Raw genomic sequence first — 20,121 nt, forward strand, 5'->3', positions numbered from 1 at the left:
ACTGGGGCGGGGGACTGGGGCAGCCGACGGGGCGCGGGGGTCGGTGGCCCCGGCACAGCCGCTGGGGTCCGTGGCCCCGGCCCGCCGCGCCTCCTCCCGGCCGCCAGGGGGCGCCGCAGCGCGGGCGAGGCTCCGCCCCTGCAGGCGGTGCTGCTGCAGGGCGCGCGGGCAGGCCGCCATGTCCCGCCGGGATCCAGCGCAGGTTCGGGTCGCGCCGGGGGCCGGGGCCGGGGCTGTCTGCGCCCGGGGCCGCGGCGGGCCCTGGCCCGGGGGGGTGGCGGCGGGGGGCTCCGGGGGCCCCCTAGGGGCGGGGGAGAGCGGGCCCGGGGGGCCAGCCGCGGCGATGGGAGGCGGGGGGCCGGGGGCCGGGGAAGGCCCTTGGGGGGCCGGGGGCGCCGCGGGCGCGTTCCCGGGCCGCGGCCGCGCTTGGGCCGGGTCGGGGCCTGCCCCTGCCGCGCTTGACCGCTGCCTCCCCAGGCCCCGCGCCCCCCCACGCAGAAGGCGCCGGCCATGGGCCCGCAGGCGGCCGCGGGGCAGGAGCTGCGGGAGCTGCGCAGCCGCACGGAGCGGGCCGAGCGGCGGCTGGTGGCCTGCGAGACCCTGCTGGGGGAGCTGGGTAGCAGCCTGGCGGCGCTGGGCGGCCTCCTGCCGCGCTGCGGGCAGCTCCAGCAGCGCCTGGACAACGTGGAGAACCTCCTGAAGAACAGGAACTTTTGGATCCTGCGGCTGCCCCCCAGCTCCCGGGGCGAGGTGCCCAAGGTAAGGGCGCCCGGCCGGCCTGCCCTCCCGGCGAGCACCCCCGAGCCCCAGGCTTGGCCAGGCCTGCCTTGCTCTGTACCTGCCCTGAGCTCCAGCAGCCAAAGACAAGCACTGGCATCCAGGCCCGTGGTTTCCCGTTATCTAGCTGCATCGTAAGTCACCAAGCACGTAATATTTGTGATTCTAGGTACCGCTCACATTCGATGATATTTCAGTTTACTTCAACGAGCAGGAGTGGGAGAGACTGGACCGCTGGCAGAAGGATCTGTACAAGGCTGTGATGCGGGGAAACTACGAGACGCTCATCTCCCTGGGTGAGGCACAGAGTTTGTGTCTCTGGATGAGCTCTTGTGGGTAGGCTGGATGCTTCCCATCGTGGCCCCGCTGATGGTCTGGTTTGGTGGGGCAGGACACCCATAGCTAGCAGAACCTCTCCCAGGCAGTCGGACCCATGCATTTTCCCTCCTTCCTGCTTGTAAGCAACGAACAATATCTGTAGTAAATAACGGGAGTGATAATAATACAAACTGTATTTATTGTTAAAAAAAAAATCCACGTTAGGTGCTGTTCCTAGTGAGCAGCAGTGAATCCTGAGTGAATTCCAGGGTCAGGGAAGCATCGTGATCTTCCAGCACAGTTCAGGAATTACCTGGGTGAAGTCTGATAACTGCACCTTGAACTAGTTCTTGTTATCTGTGTATTTAGCCCCCATACAAGGTCACAGGGATGTTTCCATCTGCCTTGGTTAAACAACTAGTCTAACTAACAGAACTAACCTAACTAAGAACTTACAAGCATGACCATACTCAGTCTTTCAAAGGACACCCAACACATTCTTGGATGATTTGGGCTGTAAGATGTTCCCCACCAGAAGCTGTTTCTTGGGCATGACTAGTAACGTGCTGCGCTGTGCAGCTGCTGAAGTTGAGGCTTCACTTTTCTCAATAACATTCTGTAGAAACAGAATAAACTTGTTCCTTTTGTCCATCTGACACAGACATTTCTACAGAGCAGAAAGTTTTCTGTCCCTACACCAGAATGACAGCTCCAAAGAATTGCTCTTCAGGTCACTGCTAAAGTTTAAATGGGAGGAAAATGTTACAGCCTTTCCCATTCCTGTAAGAATTTAGTTCATGCTCTGCTATTTAGATTTGGTCTGTGCTTGAGCCACAGCTGTGCTTGGTGGATCCTGCCGCAGGGCCAAGAAAGAGGCACCACCTTTCTGGTTAGAGCGTGGGTAACATATTTGTGTCTGTCTGTGCTGCCTGCTAGCTCTGGGGTCAGGGGGAGAAGGGTCGCTTGAAGACGTGTAAGTTTGACAGAATGAAGGCGTAGCCAGTTCCTAATAAAGCATGCTGTCCTCTGCCTCATGAATAGACTATGCTGTGTCCAAGCCTGACATCCTCTGCCGGATCGAGAGGGATGAAGAGCTCTGCGTCAAAGATGGTCACACATCCCCACAGACACATAGTGGAGATGTTCAGGAGCCCCCAAAGACACCAGAAGAGATGGACCAGGTGGAAGAGGCTTTGGGAGAAGATGAAGTCCCCATGGAAGATGACACAGGTAAATTCTGTGGGTGCCAGGAGGAGGTGGCAGTTCCTGTCTCAGCTTTGTCAGGAGATGTCCCAGCCATGTCTTTGTTAGAAATGAATTCTGAGGGTCTGTTGACTGAATTGACTAAACCACCACACCACAGAGGAACGTATATGCTTGGACAGGTGAATCCTGTGGATAAAAACAGACAAAGCTTGTCAGGAGGGACTGGGATGGAGTGTGGAGTGGTGGGACAGACGACTTGTGATGCCTTTTAGTCCTGTGTCCATGCAGTTTGGCAGTCCTTCACCAGATTGCATGCATGAGCCCTAGGGCTTCCAGAGACACTCCTGCTTGCCTTGGTGAGAGGAGACATGGTGGGAAGTGAGGAACCTGGGAGCCTGCAGCAGGAGGAGGAGGCGGGAGCAGCTCTGCTACTGCTGGGGGGCAGAAGCGGTCGGGAGAGCCGTGGGGCATGCCGTGGGAGAGTTGGAAAAAATAATGTTAAGAGTGTAAAGGCTGGGCAAGAAGGTAGGAGATGCTGGAAGGGGACTGGCAGACCCCGACAGAGCCAGGAGAAAAAGAAATGTGTGGGCAGAGCTGTGATCAGGAGCTCTTTTCTGTAGGACTGAGGGGCTGGGGGTTGAAGGAGCCCCAGGAGAGGCTGGGTGAGCACTGGTGGAGGGGAGAAGGCAGGGCGGGCTCCGTCCTTTGGGGAATGTTACCCAGAAATAACACAAACCCCAGGTGCGTGTTCGGGAGCTTGTTTGTCAAGTGCTCCCGGTAAGAGAGGGAAGGGATGTTACATAGAGGCTGTCACTCACTTTTGAGATTTTAGTTCATGTTCTGTTACTTAGATCTTCTCTGTGCTTGAGCTACAGCTGTGCTCATGGGTGAATCCTGCTGCAGGGCCAACAGCACCACCTTTCTGGTTAGAGCGTGGGTAACGTATTTGTGTCTGTCTGTGCTGCCTGCTAGCTCTGGGGTCAGGGAGAGAAGGGTCGCTTGAAAATGTTTGAGAGTTTGACAGAATGAAGGCTTAGCCAGTTCCTAATAAAGCATACGGTCCTCTGCCCCGTGAGCAGACAACACTGTGTCCAAGCCTGACGTCCTCTGCCAGATCAAGAGGGATGAAGAGCTCTGCGTCAAAGATGGTCAGACATCACCGCAGATGCATATTGGAGACGGTCAGAAGCCCCCACAGACACGTACTGGAGCTGGTCAGAAGTCCCTGCAGGCAACCATCCAGGATGGTCAGGAGAAGCCACAGACATGTATCAGAGGTGGTCAGAAGTCCCCACAGACGAGCATCCAAGATGGTCAGGAGAAGCCACAGACACATGCTGGAGACGGTCAGGAGCCTCCGCAGACACCAGAACAGATGGACCAGAAGGAAAAGGCTTTAGGACAAGATAAAGTCTCCATCAAAGCTCGCACAGGTAAGTTACATGGGTGCGAGGAGGACTTGCTTTCCCAGGCCATTCCCGTCCCAGCTCTCTCAGGAGCTCTCCTAGCAGTGTCCGTGGGAGAGGGCATGGCAGGTCACTGTGCTTAAGAGGAGCGTCACCAGGGAAAAGCAGAAGCCTTGGGGTGCATGGTCAAGGTGCTGTCAGGGAAAATGGAAGGAGTTCAAGGGCCTGAACACAAGGCAATATGGGAACACTACCTGTAGAGTTGACGAAGAGGGTTTAGGAGGGATGAGGTTGCTCTGCAATGGCAACAGCACCTTGGTGTCCTTCCACCCAGCCCTCCCTCTGCTTTTGGTACTTGCGTTTGGCTTTGCTCCAGCTCCTTTTAACGCCTCACATGCTTTCCATAGAATCCTAGAGTTGTTTGGGTTGGAAAAGACCTTTATGATCGAGTCCAACTGCTAACCCAGCACTGCCAAGCCCACCACTAAACCACATCCCTAAGCACCACGTCTGCATCTGTTTTAAGTACCCCCAGGGATGGTGACTCCACCATCTCCCTGGGCAGCCTGTTCCAGTGCTTGTCTACCCTTTCGGGGAAGAAATTTTTCCTAATACCCAGTCTAAACCTCCCCTGGTACAACATGTTGTGGCTTCTCAAGCCACAGCTCTCTCTGACTCCTACATGCCCCCGGTTTATCTCCAGTCAGCGTCATACCAAAGCAGGAAAATGTGAGCTCTCCACAGGTCTTTAACATTGTTCTCTGCAAACAGAACTCCCCATCCTGGTGATGAACATCATGTCCCTGAATGCACAGAAAGAGCAGCTGCACAGTGAAAATCAGCCCGAGACGGAGATGGAAGAGGACCCAGCTGAGTCCAACACCAGTAAGTAATGCTGTGCAGGAGAGGCACAGGCACCTGCAGGCAGGAGGCAGCTCCCAGCTCCCCAGTGTGCTTGAAATGGGGAGGGAGATGGGAGCGTTGGGCCTCTTTCTTATCACTGAGTAAGGGAGGGGGCTGGTGTCAGGTGTTTCAGCCCTATCATCCCTGCAGAAAGGAAAGCAGTCCAGTGAGGTTCCTTCTATCAGGAACTGGGGGAGAGCTGGTAGCAGTAGCGTGCTTTCTTCCTCCAGCTCTGCTGCGTTATGGCAGAGCTGGCCTTGAGCTCAGGGTGGCCTAATGCTTCCAGGGGCACAGTCCTCTTCTCCATGCCAGAAGCAGAGAGCAGGGAGTGTGGGAAGGGGGTGGCAGCTGTCTGCAGACACCCTCTGTTCTGGTCCTGAAGCTTTGCCAAGCTAACGCACCGAGCACTGTCCTCTTCCAGGGACTCTGAGCCTGTGTCTGGCACTGGTGTGCAAGTGGCACTGGTTCTGGGCATGGTGCGTGCCAGCTGAATGGTCTGGTGGCGGCAGGGGGTGGAGAGTTCCCCATAGCTCTCAGTGCTGCACAGCACTCAAGTGAGCCAGTTTGCCTGCAACATTTGGCATTTGCTGGCAGTCCCAAACTTGACAGAAGCGAAGAGCCTGAGGTACTGCAGGCAGTCGCTTTTCAGTGATCTTTTTTCCTGCTACACCTTGTGGCCGTCATTGGTGTCATCATTTTAGATGTGGATCCCTTTGTGCTGTTGGCACTGCAGCAGGCCACAGCCTGGCTCTTCTTGGGAGCAAGAGAACTGTCCCCTGAGACCATGCTGGGGTTGCTGAGGGCACGTGGGCAGAACACTGGTGGCATTTGCATCTTTCCAAACTGTGTTCTTAGATTTGTTGGTAGCTCCTTTATTGCTAAAAGCCTGCTTGGTGCTTTGCGGCTTAACCACAACCTGGGTTTGTCCTGGGAGCAGGAATGACTGATGCCCATGTTGTTCTGTTTCAGAGAAAGGCTTTTTAACGAAAAATGAAATGGCATGTGAAGGGGATGCTTCTGAAAACGCCAAGGTGAAGGAAGAGAAGCCTGAGGCATCTTCTCCCAGCCCAGAGGCCCAGAAGTGTTCCAAAGATGAGCAGACTAAGGCCAAGAGCAAGAAGAAGCCAAGCAGGTGCACAAGCAGCAGCCTGCTGATGGGCAGCTGTCGGCGTGGCTACGTGCGTGAGTGGTCGCACCCCTGCACTGAGTGCGGGAAGCGTTTCCGTCTGAAGATCAACCTCATCATCCACCAGCGGAACCACGCCAAAGAGGGGCCCTACGAATGCACCATGTGCGAGATCAGCTTCGCGGACAAGCGCCACCTGGACCTTCACCAGAGCATCCACATAAAAGACAGGGCCTTTGGGGCCAAGGTCTGGGGGAATGTCCACCCGGAGCTGAGGATCCGGCCGAGGGGGAAGTTCTGCGGGGCTTTCTTTGGAGGCACCCACAGCCTGGGCAATGGGACACACGCTAGGGGGCCCTGGCTGGGCCAGGCCAAGGCGGAGCTGGACAGAGGGAGCCTGTCCAGTGCATGTCTCCCCCGACAGCAGAGCCCTAAGTCTCACAGGAAGTCTGTGGTGAAATGCAATCTTTGCAAAAAGTTTTTCTCTTGCACCTTCAGCCTTCAGCGGCACCTGCAGACCCACTCGGTGGACAGGCCGTATTGCTGCGCCACTTGCAAGAAGGGCTTCACCCGTAGGACTCACCTCTCACGCCATGAGAAAATACACGACCGCCAGAGAGCCCTGGCTGCGCTCCAGCAGCCCACGGTGGCACAGCCCGCAACCGTGGTGCTAGCACCCCAGCAGCCCCAACCGCAAGCGGCGCCGAAGGTGTCTGCGAGCGGGCGCGTTCCTCGCTCACCAGCCCCGGCATCCGAGAAAAATGTTAGTCCTGCAGCCAAAGCAGTTCCAGCAAATGTGCTCCTGGTTGCTCCTGCAGAACTCAAGCTGCAGGACAAGAACTGCCACATCCCCAGCTTGGGTGGGAGACCCATCCGACCTGTGGTTAGGCAAGGAAGTAGGGCAGCAGTTTCAGGGGTGACAGAAATGACTAGAGGAAAGATCTGAACTGTCTCTGTCCCTGGAGAGAAACTGTGAGTGTTGATCTTGCACGTGGTGGGGCGCTGGAGTTCTGAACTGTCCACTGGATTTTAGGAGCTTTCCTGAACTGGAGGAGGAATCAAAAGGTTGGATACCACACCACAGTGAGCAAATTACAGAAGCCTCCAGTGATCCAAAATGCTTTACCATTCCACTGACTCTCGTGTCTGCTGGCTGATGCACAAAATCTTCCCAAGCTGACCTTCCTGGGAGATTAACAGGTACATCTCCTGCAGCCCAGTGAGAGGAACTGCAAACAGCAGCTGAGTTCACCCATTACTTGATGCTGCAGCTGACCCCTCATCTTCGGAAATAAAATTACACGGTGAAGATGATGGAGAGGAGGGAATCAAGCTGGTGAGCCAAGCTCCCGAAGAGCTCTTCGCTGACAAAGTTTCTTGGCCAAGACACCAGATGAAGACAGCGTGGCATCTCCGAGGCCCCATTGCATCCTGGCCATGCTTTTGTGTAATAACCTGCCCTGGTGAGGAACTCCTGCTAACTTCTTGATCAAGTTGGGAGTGCTTGAGCTTTGCACTGGAAGATCTGTAGAACAAATCAAACCACAATATTTTCTCTTGTGAGGGTGCTTGCGGGTGTTTCTGAGCTCCCAGCAGCACTCCTTCCTCCAACAAGACCAGCCTGCGAGAGCCAGAAACACCCTGTGAGAGTCAGTTCCTCAGGACCAGGCTGCACAGATGGAGTCACTTTAGAAATACTTCACGGGTAAGACTAGCCCTGCACTGCAGCAGCAGTCTGCGTGGATCCCTCCCTGGGGCTCAGGCATGCCGGCTGCTGCGTGCCGATGCTGGCTCTTGCACAGGAACAGCAGCTCTGCTTGGCCCCGCTGCGGAAGGAAGCCCCCACTCTCCAAACTGCAGGTCATCTCCTTTAGTCGTGTGCAGAATCCACCAAACCTAATCCTATGGAAGTAGTTCTGCTAGCTACCTCAAACATCTTGTGGTGTGAGACCTGCCCAGAGGCAGATGGGTACCTGGAACCTGGTAAGTGTCAAGAGCTGGGCCAGGTGTGGCTCCCGTGTTCCCCGAATCACTTGAACCATGCGTATCCATGGCCAGAGCCCTGCATGCGTCATGTGCACTGCTGGGAAGCACAGACTCTACAGAGAGAGGACACTGGTCCTGGTGGTGTCGCCGTGCAGACCAAATGGAGCAGTTGTTGGGACTCTTGAATTTAGTTTTCCAGTTGTGTTGTTTTGTTCTTTCCACTGATGTTATTATTTGATATCACTAAGTCTCTATCCCTCTCTGGGCAGGGAGCTTGGGAACAAGTTTGCTTATCGCATTTTTTATTCCTGGTCACTCACAAGGTCTGATGGGGCGCTGCTGCGGGTGGTGCACTTTGGGTACTGAGGAAATGCCTGTGCTGGGTCCTGGCTTAATCCTCGGCACTGAGCGAGCAGTGCCTGGCCACCTCCCTGCCCTGCGGGAGGGGCAGCAGTGTCATTGCTGCTCCTCCTTGGGGACATGAAGATCATGCCACTGCTCCTCTGGGCCAGTTTCTCACTCGATTTCTGTCCCCTGTGATTGTGGTGCAGAGCGTGTGGGCACTGTAGCGTTAGCCATGAGGGGGTGACTGGGGCAGACAGGTCAGCGCTGTCTCCCCAAAAGGATGGTACTGGTAGGGTACAGGGACGGTTGATGCCTTATGGTTGTGCAGCGATGGTGGCTCTGGCACGGCACAGCAGCGTGGGCTGTAGTGACCGAGCTGGTTTTCCCTGCCCCAGTAGGGTAGATCCCAGAGACCCCTAGTTGATCCCAGTGACGTGAGTTGGCTGGTGTGGCAGTAGTGCTGGTGGGCAGCACTCTAAGGGCAGTGTGGGGGGCGTGGAGGGGCCGGCCTCTCCCAGGCTGACTGCCCCAGCCGGGGCATCTCTCCCAAAGCTGTTGTAACTGGGACTGGCCTTTCCTGTGAAATCCCAGGCCCTGTTCTCAGGCTATGGAATCAATAAAGTATTTGTCTGTACATCTGCCTGTTCTGGAGAGGGGGCTGAGCTGGCCCTGTCGTGCGTTGCTGCTGCAGGAGTAACCTCGGTCAGCCTGGGCAGAGCGAGGCAAAGGGCATCTCTAGCCTGGGGGTGCCGTGGGGGTCACTGCTGGCAGCTCTGTTACCCCCTTCTGCTGGTCAGGACCCTGGGGAATGTCCCAAGGGTGAATGTGGGTAAGGTGTGGGACTGCCATCTGCCATTGCTGGGGGGCTCGGGGAGCCCCCACAGCAGGGCTGTGCCTGGGGCAGCTGGACCACAAGGCCCCATAGCCTCCCACAGAGCCTGGGCCTGTCGTCTGTGCTGCCTCCGCTCTGAGCAGCCCCTGAGCCGCTGCAGGGGGACGCTGGCACTTTGCCACCATCCTCATCCTCACTGGAGACCCCCAGCATGTCCCAGTCTTCTGCACTGGGGACAGCACCCTGGTGGATGCCCTGGGGCTGGGCAGAGGGGCAGGATGCTCCCACCAGCTCCCGCACCTGCTGGATGGTCCTGCCAGTGCCCAGCATGGCTGCCGAAGCCGCAGGGGTGCCCTCAGTGGATATGGCCACCACCACCCCAGCCTACCCCCACACGAGGGCCGAAGCAGGGGGCATGAGCACTGCTTGGGGACACCCCACAGGGACCACGGCTGGGAAGGTTGGGCTCTCCCCAGCTGGGAGGACAAGTGGCCAAAGGGACCATGGGAAGGCGGGTGATGGAGTGGTGCTGAGCGCCAGGGGCAGGGCTGTACACGGGAGGCAGCACTCTGTCCTGCCAGCGCTGCACCCTGAACACTGCTGGGGGGTCCCACGGTGTAGGGGTTGCACTCCAGCTCCTGGCTTGCGTTAACGGTGAGGACTCGGGGAGGGGGGGCACAGACGGTTGGGCTCCTTCCCCACACCCGAGAGCAAAGGGCCTCGCACCCTTTGGGAAGGTGGTAGGAAGCAGTGGGTGATGGCTCCAAGCCGGAGCTGCGCATGGGACTGCACCCACAGGAGAGGCTCCTTCGCAAGGCAGCGGTGGTGCGGCGCCAGCCCCCCTCGCCAACGCCCCTGAGCACAAGAGGAGACCATGTCAGCCCAGTCCTTTATCTGAGTCTCTTCCCGGCTCATCCGACGACCCTGGCTGTTGCCCAGCCACGACAGCCCCTACCTGGGCCACCGAACGCCCCCACGCCACCTCCACACCGGTAGTGTTTAAATAACCCTGAGTTCAACCGCTCCGTGGTACCTGACAGCTGCCCCTCAGCCAGACCTCCCTCCCGCAGGGCAGTGGCACAACCCGGCTCAGCTCCGGCTGCCGGACCCCCGGGCCAGTCCCTGCCCCCCCTGCCCACTCCCCTGCCGCACACCGCAGCAGCCTGCCCCCATCCTGCTCCTCTCAGGCCAGGCGGTGCAGAGCCCCACGGCGTTGCGGCCAGCCCCACGGCATGTGGCACCAGCTGCCTGGCGCTGCACCTCTGCGGAACAGCCTGGAGAAATGCTGCCCCTCCCCTTCTCGGGCCTGCACGCTACCGGTTATCTTGGGTCACAGCCTTGCAGGGGCTGGTCTCCAGCTCCCGGCCATGGCTCGGCAAGCTGATGGCAGGAGAGCTGGCCACAGCGTGGACCTTCTGGTGGTGGTTCAGAGACTGCCGGTGCCGGAAGCTCTTGGTGCAGCTGTTGCATTGGAAGGGCCGCTGCTGGGTGTGCCGGCGCTGGTGCTCCTCCAGTGACGCTTTCTGGGGAAAGCTCTCCGCGCACTCGATGCAGCGGTAAAGCCGCTCCCCGGCGGCGCTGGCCCGCGTAGGCCGGCCGGCCCACCCACCCCGCAGCTGCACCCCATGGATGCGCTGGTGCTTCTGGAGGTGGTGCTTCTGGATGAAGCCCTTGCCGCAGGCCGGGCAGCGGTAGGGACGCTCCCCGGTGTGGATACGGTAGTGCTTGTTGAGGTTGGACTTCTCGTTGAAGCTCTTCCCGCAGGCAGGGCACTGGAAAGGACGCTCGCCCGTGTGCAGGCGCTGGTGCCGCAGCAGCGCAGCGTGGTGAGCCAGGCTCTTCCCACAGGCTGTGCAGATGAAGGAGCCATTGCTCTTCCTCGCCTGGCTCTGCTGCCGCACCAGAAGGTTGCGCTTCAGCCGGACGCTCTTCCAGCCCAGCGGGAGGGCACGAGGTTCTTCCCCTGCGTCACAGGGACGATGCTGCTCTGAGCTGGGCTGCTCCGAGGCCACCTCTGCGGTGGTGTCTTCCCCCAGAGGCATTCCTTGGGGCAGCGCAAACAGCTGGTCAGTCCCCACACCGAGCACATGCTCTGTTGGGAAGGGCAAGCCTGGGGCTGGGTGAGCTTCCACTGGCACCACCACAGGCTTAAATTCCGGCTGGGCGGTCCCATCCTTGCAGAACTCGCCTAAGCCCTCTCCTGCCTTCTGCCCGTCCAAGCCAGCGTGGCTCTCCCAGGGCATCGGCTGCACCTGGCCCAGGGGAACCTCCTCTTCCAGTCTCACTGAGGGTGCCGGCGGCAGAGCCAGGATTTCAGATCCTTCCTCCAGGGGCTGCTGCTCTTCTGTCTTGATCACGACCTTCTCACCTGCTGAAAGACAGCAATTCGTTCCCAGCAGAGGAAGCTTGCCCGTGCCCGCACCCCCAGCGCAGGAGTGGAGGCTGAGCTTCCCCAGCAGCACACTGGCGAGACGAACCAGCAAACACACTACTAGAAATGGAGCAGGAAGGTTTTATCGAGAGCAAAGCAGGAAAGGGGCACGTGGGGTGGAGTGTTGGCACCTTTTGGGGGTTATCTGGGTATCTTGTTGGACCTTGGGGACATTTGATGGACTGACAACGCAATACGCATAAAGAAACCAAAACAGAGGAAATGTGAAGGCAAAGTTGAGGCTGCAGACTCCTCTGTCCTGGAAGGAACTTTGTCAGGAATGGCAGAGTTTAGGTGGGTGAATCTGGGGAAAAGGATCAAAGCAAAACCTTCCAGGAGCAGGAGGAAGCATCTGCCTGCAGGCATACAGCCACAGAGCCACCCCCATGCTAAGCCTTGCCTCAAGTCTCCCTATTTTGGGCTCTTTCTGGCAAGGGGGCTCTTCTGGGCTTAAAGATTTGGTCTTAAAAGTTTTAAGGAGGCCCTAATCACATGGCTTAAATCCCAACAGCTTCCAACCCCGTGCAAGACTGGAGGCACTCCCTGTGTGGACGCGATGGGCTTGGCTGGTCCTGTCTCCAGTAGGAGTGGCAGGGGCAGTGCTGCAGACGCACAGGCTCCTGCCCCGCTGCTTTGTGGGCAGGCAGCAGCGGCGTGTGGGCAGCAGGAGAGCAGCACACCAGCACAGACCCTGCCAAGCCCAGGTGTGTCGTTAGTGGTCGTTCTCAGCCTTCACTGCCCTGACTCGCGGCCACCGAGGTGCCCTGACACCGCTCCCTTCCCCAGCAGCCCGTGGGTTGTCGTACCTGAATCCTCCCCGTCCTCGGCTGGCTGCAGCAGTGCAGGTTTGGAGCTGGCATCCCCGGGTCCTGGGAAGGAAGAACTGGCAGTAGCAGCTGCTGATGTTGGGGACCAGCACCAGCTCTCCTCGATAAAGGACTGCTGCGGGACACCCAGAGGGGTTCTGGGGTCCCAGAGCAGTGGCTTGCTCAGGTGTCCCAGGACCGTCCCAGCAAGCAGGCTGGTGTTGGCCAAACCATGCAAATGATTTCAATTACCCCAAGAAGCAACTGTCAGCCACTTGGCCTTCAAAATTTCAGCCAAAAATAATTAGTGCTAAAATTTAGGCCTGTCTACAGCAAAGCCCTACAGGGTGGTATATGTATGGTCCACATCCTGGCAAAAAATGGCACACAAACACAGGCTGCAGAACACAGCATGGACACGTCTCCTGAAATCCCCACCACACGCTGTCCTGACCGCATGGGAAAGGTCTCCTCTGCTCCTGCAGACACTGTGCTGAGTCCCGGGACTCCAGTGGACACTGGCTCCTCTGGCAGTGCTCCTGCCCACGGGGGAAAAGCCTCACAGGGCAAGTCAGGAGTGACAGAGGGCCAAATCCTGGCAGTGTCCGAGTGCCCCGACTGAAAGCACCGTGATGTTGGTGAGACAAGGTGTTCTTCAGATGCACAGGGTGAGCATGAAGCACAGCTGTCACCCACAACCAAAGGGCACCAAACCTTAAAGGTGTAATGATTTCACCTCTCACTACCTGTTCTCCAATCGCCCAGACGACACCGCAGCCTACAAGCAGCCATAAGCTGGATTCAGCCCAAGGGACGCTAACGCATCTGACACGTGAGCCGAGACTGATCCTCACCCAGAGAGACCGCAGCCTCGTAATTCCCCTTCATCGCAACCCTGTAGAGCTCCTTCTGCTGGCTGTCCAAGCTCCCCCACTCCTGCTCCGGCAAAGTGGCTGCATCATCCTCACACGCTGCTGGCACCTGAAACCGCAGGAGGCACTGCCTTGGCGCTGCCCCACCACATCCATCCCCCAAGCTCCACCGCTCCCCCAGGAAAGCGGACTGGGGGGTAAGGCAGTGCGGGCCCAGCACTTCTGTGGAAGGAGTCGTGTCACAGCCTGAACACAGGGAACAATGTCAAGGCAGCCCAGTGAGGCTCAGCTGTGTCCCCCCACACAACCGGGACAGGGTCACGAGCACCTCTCGTTCCCTTGAGCCGCATGGGCAGCCTGGAACAGCTGGGTGAGCAGTAACCCCCTCAAAGTGGGAAGGCACCGCCCCACTGGTAGGTGACCAGTAGGACCCAACAAGGCTGAAAATGCTCAGGGGGGTCATGTTCTGCTCCCCCTCTTCAGCGGGGACAGGGAAGAGCAGGAGGTCCCCAGGTGCTGCCTTGGCTCTCGACGCGGAGCACTGGCAGGGCCGCATCCATGCTGCTGTGGGCAGCTCTCCACAAAAACCCATGCCACATCTCACTGGCCACATGGGTGCCCAGGGCACATCCCCGTTAGCTGGGGCTTGTCCCTGTTACCTGAGCCTTGTCCCTGTTACCCTGGGCACATGCCCATTAGCTGGGGTTTGTCCTCATTAGCTTGGGCACATTTCTGTTAGCTGGGGCTTGTCCCTGTTTGTCACCTTGGGCACATCCCTATTATCTGGGGCTCCTCCCCATCACCTTGGGCACATTCCTGTTAGCTGGGACTAGTCCCCATTAGCAGGGGCTTGTCCCTGTCACTGTGGGCATGTTACTGTTAGTGGGGGCTCATGCCTGCCACCACGGGCACATCCCTGTTACTGAAGGCTTACCTCTGTCACCCTTGGCTCATCCCTGTCTGCCTTGGCTCATCCTCGTCACCGTGGGCATGTCCCCATCACCCAGGCCTCGTTCCCATCACCCAGGCCTCGTCCCCATCACCCAGGGCTCGTCCCCATCACCATGGGCATGTCCCTGTCACCCGGGGCTCGTCCCCATCCCTGTGGGCACATCCCCGTGGGCTCATCCCTGTGGGCATGTCCCTGTCACCTGGGGCTTGTCTCCGTGGGCTCACCCCCATCCCCGTGGGCTCATCCCTGTGCCTGTGAGCACGTCCCCGTGGGCTCGTCCCCGTCCCCGTGGGCATGTCCCCGTGGGCATGTCCCCGTGGGCACGCCCCTGTCACCTGGGGCTTGTCCCCGTGGGCTCGTCCCTGCCGCCCGAGGGACGCCCCCGCGGGCTCGCCACTGTTACCTTGGGCTGGTGGCCGCCGGGGCCGGGGCCGGGGCCGGGGCCGGGGCCGGGGCGGGCCGCCCAGCCGCTGCGGTGCTGCAGCTGCCGCTCGACGTGCTCCAGGCGCCGCGCGTTGTCCCGCAGCAGCGCGGCCAGCGCCGCCCACTTGCGCTCCAGCCGCCCGCCGAAGTCCCGCACGGCCGCCTCCAGCCCCGACACCTTCTGCTCCGCCGTCTCCGCCCGCCCCTCCAGGCTGAGCAGCCGCAGCGCCTGCGACTCCACCTTCCGCTCCACCGCCTGCACGGCCGCCACCACCGTCCACAGCGAGATCTCGGCCGCGGCCGGCTTGGCCGCCTCGGGGCCGGGCGCGGGGGGCGGCGGCGGCTGCCAGGCCTCGGGCGCCCACTCGGGCTCCTGCTGCGGAGAGGAGACGGGCCGTGAGGGGCCGCCATACCGGCGGGCCGGGCCCCTCGCCGCGGCCCAGGGCCCGCCCGGGCCCGCCGCCCCCGCGGGCTGACGCCGGGGTGGGGACGGGCGAGGGACAGGGCCGGGACCGGCCGCCCGGAGCCGGGGGGCGGGGGGCGAGGGGGTGAGGGGAGCCGGTACCTGCGCGGGGCCCCAGCGGGCCATGGCCGCCCGCACCGCCGCCTCTGCCGCGCCACAGCGCCCCCTGCCGGCCCGCCCGCGGCGCCGCCACGCCACGCACCCCCCGCCCATCCCCACCCCGGCCCGGCCCATCGTGTCCCCATCCCGTCATCCCATTCCAATCCCATCCCATCGTGTCCCCATCCCGTCATCCCATTCCAATCCCATCCCATCGTGTCCCCATCCCCTCCCATCCTATCCCCGTCCCATCCCTGTCCCCACCCCATCCTATCCCATCCCATTCCGTCCGCATCCCACGCTATCCTCACCTCCATCCCATCCTCACCCCTGCCCTGACACTGCAGCTCCCACCTGCCACTATTCCAGCCCACAAGACCCCCACCACCAGCTGACCCACACACACCAGTGCTCCCCTGGCATCACTCCCCCATCACATCCCACCAGGAGGAACCCACCGGCATTCCCGGTACCCCACCCCAGCCAGGCACAGCAAGGCCCCCCCAGAGCCGAAGGAAGCCACATGGAGCCATGGGAGACATCCTGGTGACTACAGCATCTATTGGTGCCCTCCAGAAACAGGGTCCCACTCGCGCTGTCCCACCATCCCGGGGTCAAGGAACAAGGAACAACTGGCGCATGAAGGGTCTGCGTGGACAGGGCCAGGCACCATCCATCCCGGTGGTGGGCAGGAGCTGGGTGACGCTGCCGGTGCTCCAGCCTTCCTCGGTCAGCTCACACCCACAGCTGAAGGGAGTGAGGAGATGGCAGGAGCACAGCCCATCACCAGCACACCCGCTGGCCTCCCACCTGCGCTTTTGCTGTGCCTCCCGCCTCCACCTCAATGGGTGACGGGGAGCTGGTCCCTGCAGGGGCACGTTGCCACACGTGGACCCTCTGATGTGCTATGGAAGTCTTTTGGTTTGTGCCGGCGCCTGCTAGGGTCTGCCAGCAGCAGACAAAGTCAGCAGGCTGAGTGAGGCACCTGACACAGCAGGGCCAGAGGATCAGGCGGTGGTTAGCCTGTGCTGGCGCAGCACCAGGAAGCGCTGGCTGGAGTAGTTCTCCGCGCACAGGTTGCACGTGTACATCACCCCAGGCGACAGCGGGTACTGGTTGGGGTTGGGCACCTGCCACATGGTACTGCTCTGGGTGCAGGGCTGGGAGGCAGGGCCCACTGCCCGGCCGGGGCACTGCTCCCCCTCCAAGGGCTGGCAGAACCCCTTGGACGCCCAGAACCGCAGGTGACGTCGGATCTTCTTTTTGGACATGAAGTTGCAGCCGCAGTGGGTGCAGACGTAAGGCACGCTGTTCCTGTGGTTCCGCTGGTGGATGATCAGGTTGATCTTCAGCAGAAAGTTTTTCCTGCACACAGGGCAGGAGTAGGATTTCTCCCGGGTGGAATTTCGCTGGCAGGTTGCAGTCCGGCCCACGCAGGGGCTCTCTATGGGCTTTCTTGGGGAGGTGATGGTGCAGCTGGGATCTGCCTGTGGCATCGTTCTGCGGACATCTGGTATTGCCTCCTTAACCAGTTCATTGGGAACATCTGCCACCAGACCTTGGCCACCATTCCCTGAATCTTTTGTGTCCTCCTCTTCCAGACCCTTCGAGGGTGTTACAGGCACTGCCTGCTTCTCCGCAACAACCTCCTCCTGCGGTACCTCCATCGGGACCCCCACATTGGCATCAGCTGGAAATTTTTCAGAACCCAAGTATTACTTTTCCATGCGGTTCTGAGAAGGCATAAACAGCAAAGGGCTTTCCTCCCAACCCTCCCCTCGCCTCCCACAACCTCCCCAGCCAGCACACATCTTGGCCCTGCTCTCCTCTTCCAACTCCGCATCTTCACACCTGGACCGCGTAAAAGATGAGCACAGCTACAGCTCATCCCCACAGACACCGCAAGGGCAGTCTGAAGTGGCAAATGTCACCTAGGTAGGATCGAGGGCGTTTAACAGAAACATCGGGGGTCATCCTTCAAAGCAAATCAACTGGGTGGGCTGGCTGACACCACACCACGCCTCATCCTTTATGGCTTCGAGGCCAGCAACAGGATTTACTGTCAGAACCTTTTCTTGGCCTGAATTGTGTAAAAACCCTTCCTGAAAGTCCCAGAGTGAGCCCTGTGCAAACCTCCCGCCACTCTCTGAGCCAGCCGGTGTTCCTTGAGGCTGCCAGCCCTGCCAAGGAGGGATGCGGGGCTCTGCCCCAGTACCTGCTGCAGGAGGCGGCGCTGGAGACCAGCTCGGATTCACCTCTTCGTGACAACGTGTAGGGACCGGGCAGGAAGGTAACAGGGTTGGCTGGCTGAGATCTGCTGGGATAGCGGTGGCTTCGTGAGGGATGTGTGCTGTAAAGGCAAGAGGAGCGATGATGATGCTGGGTGAGAAACAGGCAGGCAGGGGGCCTAGGACCCCTCGCATATACCGGGTTCACCAGCCACTCACGGGCAATGCAGTCTGCCGTCATCGCCAGGCTCCTGCTTTCCTTCAGGTCCCTACAATTCTCCTCGCAAGACTCCTTTGTCACCTGCTCCAGCAGACTGTCATTGCTCAGGCAGCCTGGCTCTGCAGAGGAGAAGGGCACATGGCTTTACCAGCAGCCAGCTGGGAGCTCAGAGCAGGGAGTGCAGAGGCGGGGGTCCCCCCTCCTGGGCCCACCGGGCACCAGGATCTCTGCAGCACACCGCAGCTGCTGGGTCAGGGGAGCGTTGCCTATTTATGTGTCCCAGCACACATTCCCGGTGTCCTCTCTCAGCACACTGTCCACAGCGATCACAGGAGACACCTCAGTCCCTGTGGTTGGGGACAATCGTCCCGGCCAGCAGCCAGGTGCCAGGAGTCTGACATGAAGAAACAGCATCACACACCTGCGGCTGGCTCCGGGGACACGTCTGCTGCCTTCAGGTCTGACTCTGCTGGCACACACAGCTCTTCTCCTCTTTCGAGCCGAAATAGGAGTTCAGGCTTGAACAGGGCACAGTCTGTTCAAGAGCAAGACAGACATCAGAGGCAAGGTGCGACAGCGTCTTTGTGGGTGCACCCACAGCCTGTCAACAGAGAGTCAGTCCTAGCCTGGAGAAACTTCATCTCTAACCGCGGCAGTAGCAGCGCTGGCACACAGGGAGTTATGGACGCGAAAAGGGACCGTCAGGCAGTGCTTCTAGGGGGAATATGAAAAGACCCCTCTAGCATGTCCCCCAGCAACAACGGCAAGAAAATCCATCCTTGCTCCATGCGGGGGAAATCCCTGCTACAGAGGCCCCCCTGTTCTCCCAGAAATTCACCTTGCAGACAGGAAAATACCCTGAAGCACGGGAAGAGAACTGTAAGGCTCCTGACCGAACATTAGCTTGAGTGCACCTCCCCACAGTCTGCCCCACTGCCTGTACTGGCTCCAACCACCACATACTGGTACTGCTGCTCCGCCCCAGCAGGCAGCACTGGCTGAGGGTGAAGGGCTGGCTCACCCCACTGCAACAAGCGGCACGGCCATGGGAAGGCAGGAGTTCCCTGCCCTGCCTTGGGACACACTCGCCCCTCACCTCCTTCCTCAGAGCTTTTGCTCTGCCTCCTCGGGCTGCGCTTGCAGGGATGTCCCACGGCAAGAGGGGACAGCCCTGGCTGGGAGTTCCAGGCCCCTGCTCCATCACCTGAGCACTGGAGAGAATTAATTACAAGCACAAGGCCCTGGCAGGCTAAGCGGGGTGTCACAGAATCATTTAGAATGGAAAAGACCTTTAAGATTGAGTCCAACTGGACCTTTTGGGAAGTCCATTCCCAGCTGTGAGGGCCATGCATTTGAAAATCCACCCAGAAGCACGCCAGCCACTGCCCCAGATCTGCTCCCCTGCCTAGCTGCCCCCCTGCACCGAGGGAGCACAGCCAGCCTCATGCCCCACGCTGGGACAAACACACGGCACATCTGCTGGGCCAACAGCAGGTCACACCAGGATCTAGACAGGTGTGGAAGAAGGAATTTCTGTGATGAGAACCCAGGGAGATCACTGTTCTCCAAGTGAAGGAGACACTGAGTGCTTACTACCCCCTCCTGTGACCACTGCCAGAGGGGACAGGGAATTCAGGGGGTCCTTTGAGGGCTGGAGAGCCTAGTGACATGCAGAGAGGCAGTAAAGTAACCCCAAGAGAGAGCTCTCTGGGCAACGATGGCAGCTGCCAAACCAGCACAAACGGAGCCTACACAAGGACACCAGCGTCTCGTAGTTGCCCTCCATCACAGTCCTGTACAGCTCCTTCTGCCCATCGTCCAGGCTCGCCCACTCCTGCTTGCTGAAGTGCACCGTGATGTCCTCGAAACTCACTGGCACCTGGGAATACAGGAGGGGCTGGGCTTTAGGAGGGGGCAGCTCCCACCCAAACAGCTCCCAGCCCCTCAATGGTCCCATAAGCGTGCCTCAGGCTCCCTCTCAGCCTCTTCAACCTCCCACCAGCTCCCTAAGTGAGCCCCCAGGTCCACTTCCAGCCCCCATCATACCCCCCCCAGCCCCCTATGTTGCCCCATAGCTCATCACTGGCCCCCAGCCACCCCTCAGCCCCACAATGGCCCCCTATGTGACGCCCCAGGCCTCTTTCCATCCCTGTAAGTGGGCCCCCACCTCAGCCCCACAAAAGCCTATGTGACCCCCCAGGTCCGCTTCCAGCCCCACTGCCCCACCCCCAGCCCCCTAAGTGCCCCCCCCACTCATTACCAGCCCACCCACCCCCCTCAGCCCCACAATACACCCCTACGTGACCCCTCCCAGGCCTGCTTCCAACCCCCTAAGTAGCCCCCATGGCCCATCACCAGCCCCTCCTCAGACGCACAGCAGCCCCCCCTAAGTGACCCGCCAGGCCCACTTCCAGCCCCCACCACCCGCCCCCAGCCCCCTAAGCGGCCCCAGGGCCACAGACCCCCCCCCAAGCCCCACAGGGACCCCCATCCCACGCCTCCCTCGGTCCGGCCGTACCGCGGGGAGCGGCAGCTCCCAGGGGAGCGCGTCCCACACCGCCGCCTCCGCCCGCTCCGGCGCCCGGAGGTGGGCGTGCAGCTCCGCCATGGCCCGGCCGCGGCCACGCAGGGGCCAGCCCGTGCCCCCGGCCCGCCTTCCCTCCGAGCCGCACAGCGCCCCCTGCCGGCCGGGCGCCACTGCACACTGCCCTCCCTTGCCGGTACCTCT

At 60.1% G+C, this 20,121-nt stretch overlaps 3 protein-coding genes across 4 annotated transcripts; 1 reads left to right on the top strand and 2 right to left on the bottom strand.

The window, feature by feature from the left end:
* The first annotated feature begins 119 nt into the window (after positions 1-119).
* On the top strand, positions 120-8,701 carry LOC119146500 (zinc finger protein 777-like). Its single transcript, XM_037384289.1, has 7 exons — positions 120-202; positions 478-759; positions 947-1,073; positions 2,137-2,325; positions 3,381-3,734; positions 4,479-4,592; positions 5,580-8,701. The coding sequence occupies exons 1-7, from the start codon at positions 179-181 to the stop codon at positions 6,680-6,682; spliced, it is 2,193 nt and encodes a 730-aa protein (XP_037240186.1). The 5' UTR covers positions 120-178; the 3' UTR covers positions 6,683-8,701.
* Positions 8,702-9,776: 1,075 nt separating this feature from the next.
* On the bottom strand, positions 9,777-14,994 carry LOC119146505 (zinc finger protein 777-like). 2 transcript variants are annotated; one of them, XM_037384308.1, is made up of 5 exons: positions 14,949-14,994; positions 14,364-14,759; positions 12,991-13,117; positions 12,137-12,199; positions 9,777-11,267 (listed from the first exon to the last, which is right to left on the bottom strand). In XM_037384308.1, exons 1-5 carry the CDS (start codon positions 14,970-14,972, stop codon positions 10,213-10,215), a joined length of 1,665 nt encoding a protein of 554 aa, XP_037240205.1. In that variant the 5' UTR covers positions 14,973-14,994; the 3' UTR covers positions 9,777-10,212. The 2 variants fall into 2 exon arrangements, with proteins under 2 accessions (XP_037240205.1, XP_037240204.1); XM_037384307.1 differs by having other exon boundaries at positions 9,777-11,270.
* A 488-nt stretch (positions 14,995-15,482) lies between these two features.
* On the bottom strand, positions 15,483-20,047 carry LOC119146512 (zinc finger protein 777-like). Its single transcript, XM_037384319.1, has 6 exons — positions 19,912-20,047; positions 19,146-19,272; positions 17,815-17,928; positions 17,393-17,512; positions 17,161-17,295; positions 15,483-16,635 (listed from the first exon to the last, which is right to left on the bottom strand). The coding sequence occupies exons 1-6, from the start codon at positions 19,999-20,001 to the stop codon at positions 15,953-15,955; spliced, it is 1,269 nt and encodes a 422-aa protein (XP_037240216.1). The 5' UTR covers positions 20,002-20,047; the 3' UTR covers positions 15,483-15,952.
* Positions 20,048-20,121: the final 74 nt, after the last annotated feature.

Source organism: Falco rusticolus, chromosome 4 (genome assembly GCF_015220075.1).
Source record: "Falco rusticolus isolate bFalRus1 chromosome 4, bFalRus1.pri, whole genome shotgun sequence".
NCBI lineage: Eukaryota > Metazoa > Chordata > Aves > Falconiformes > Falconidae > Falco > Falco rusticolus.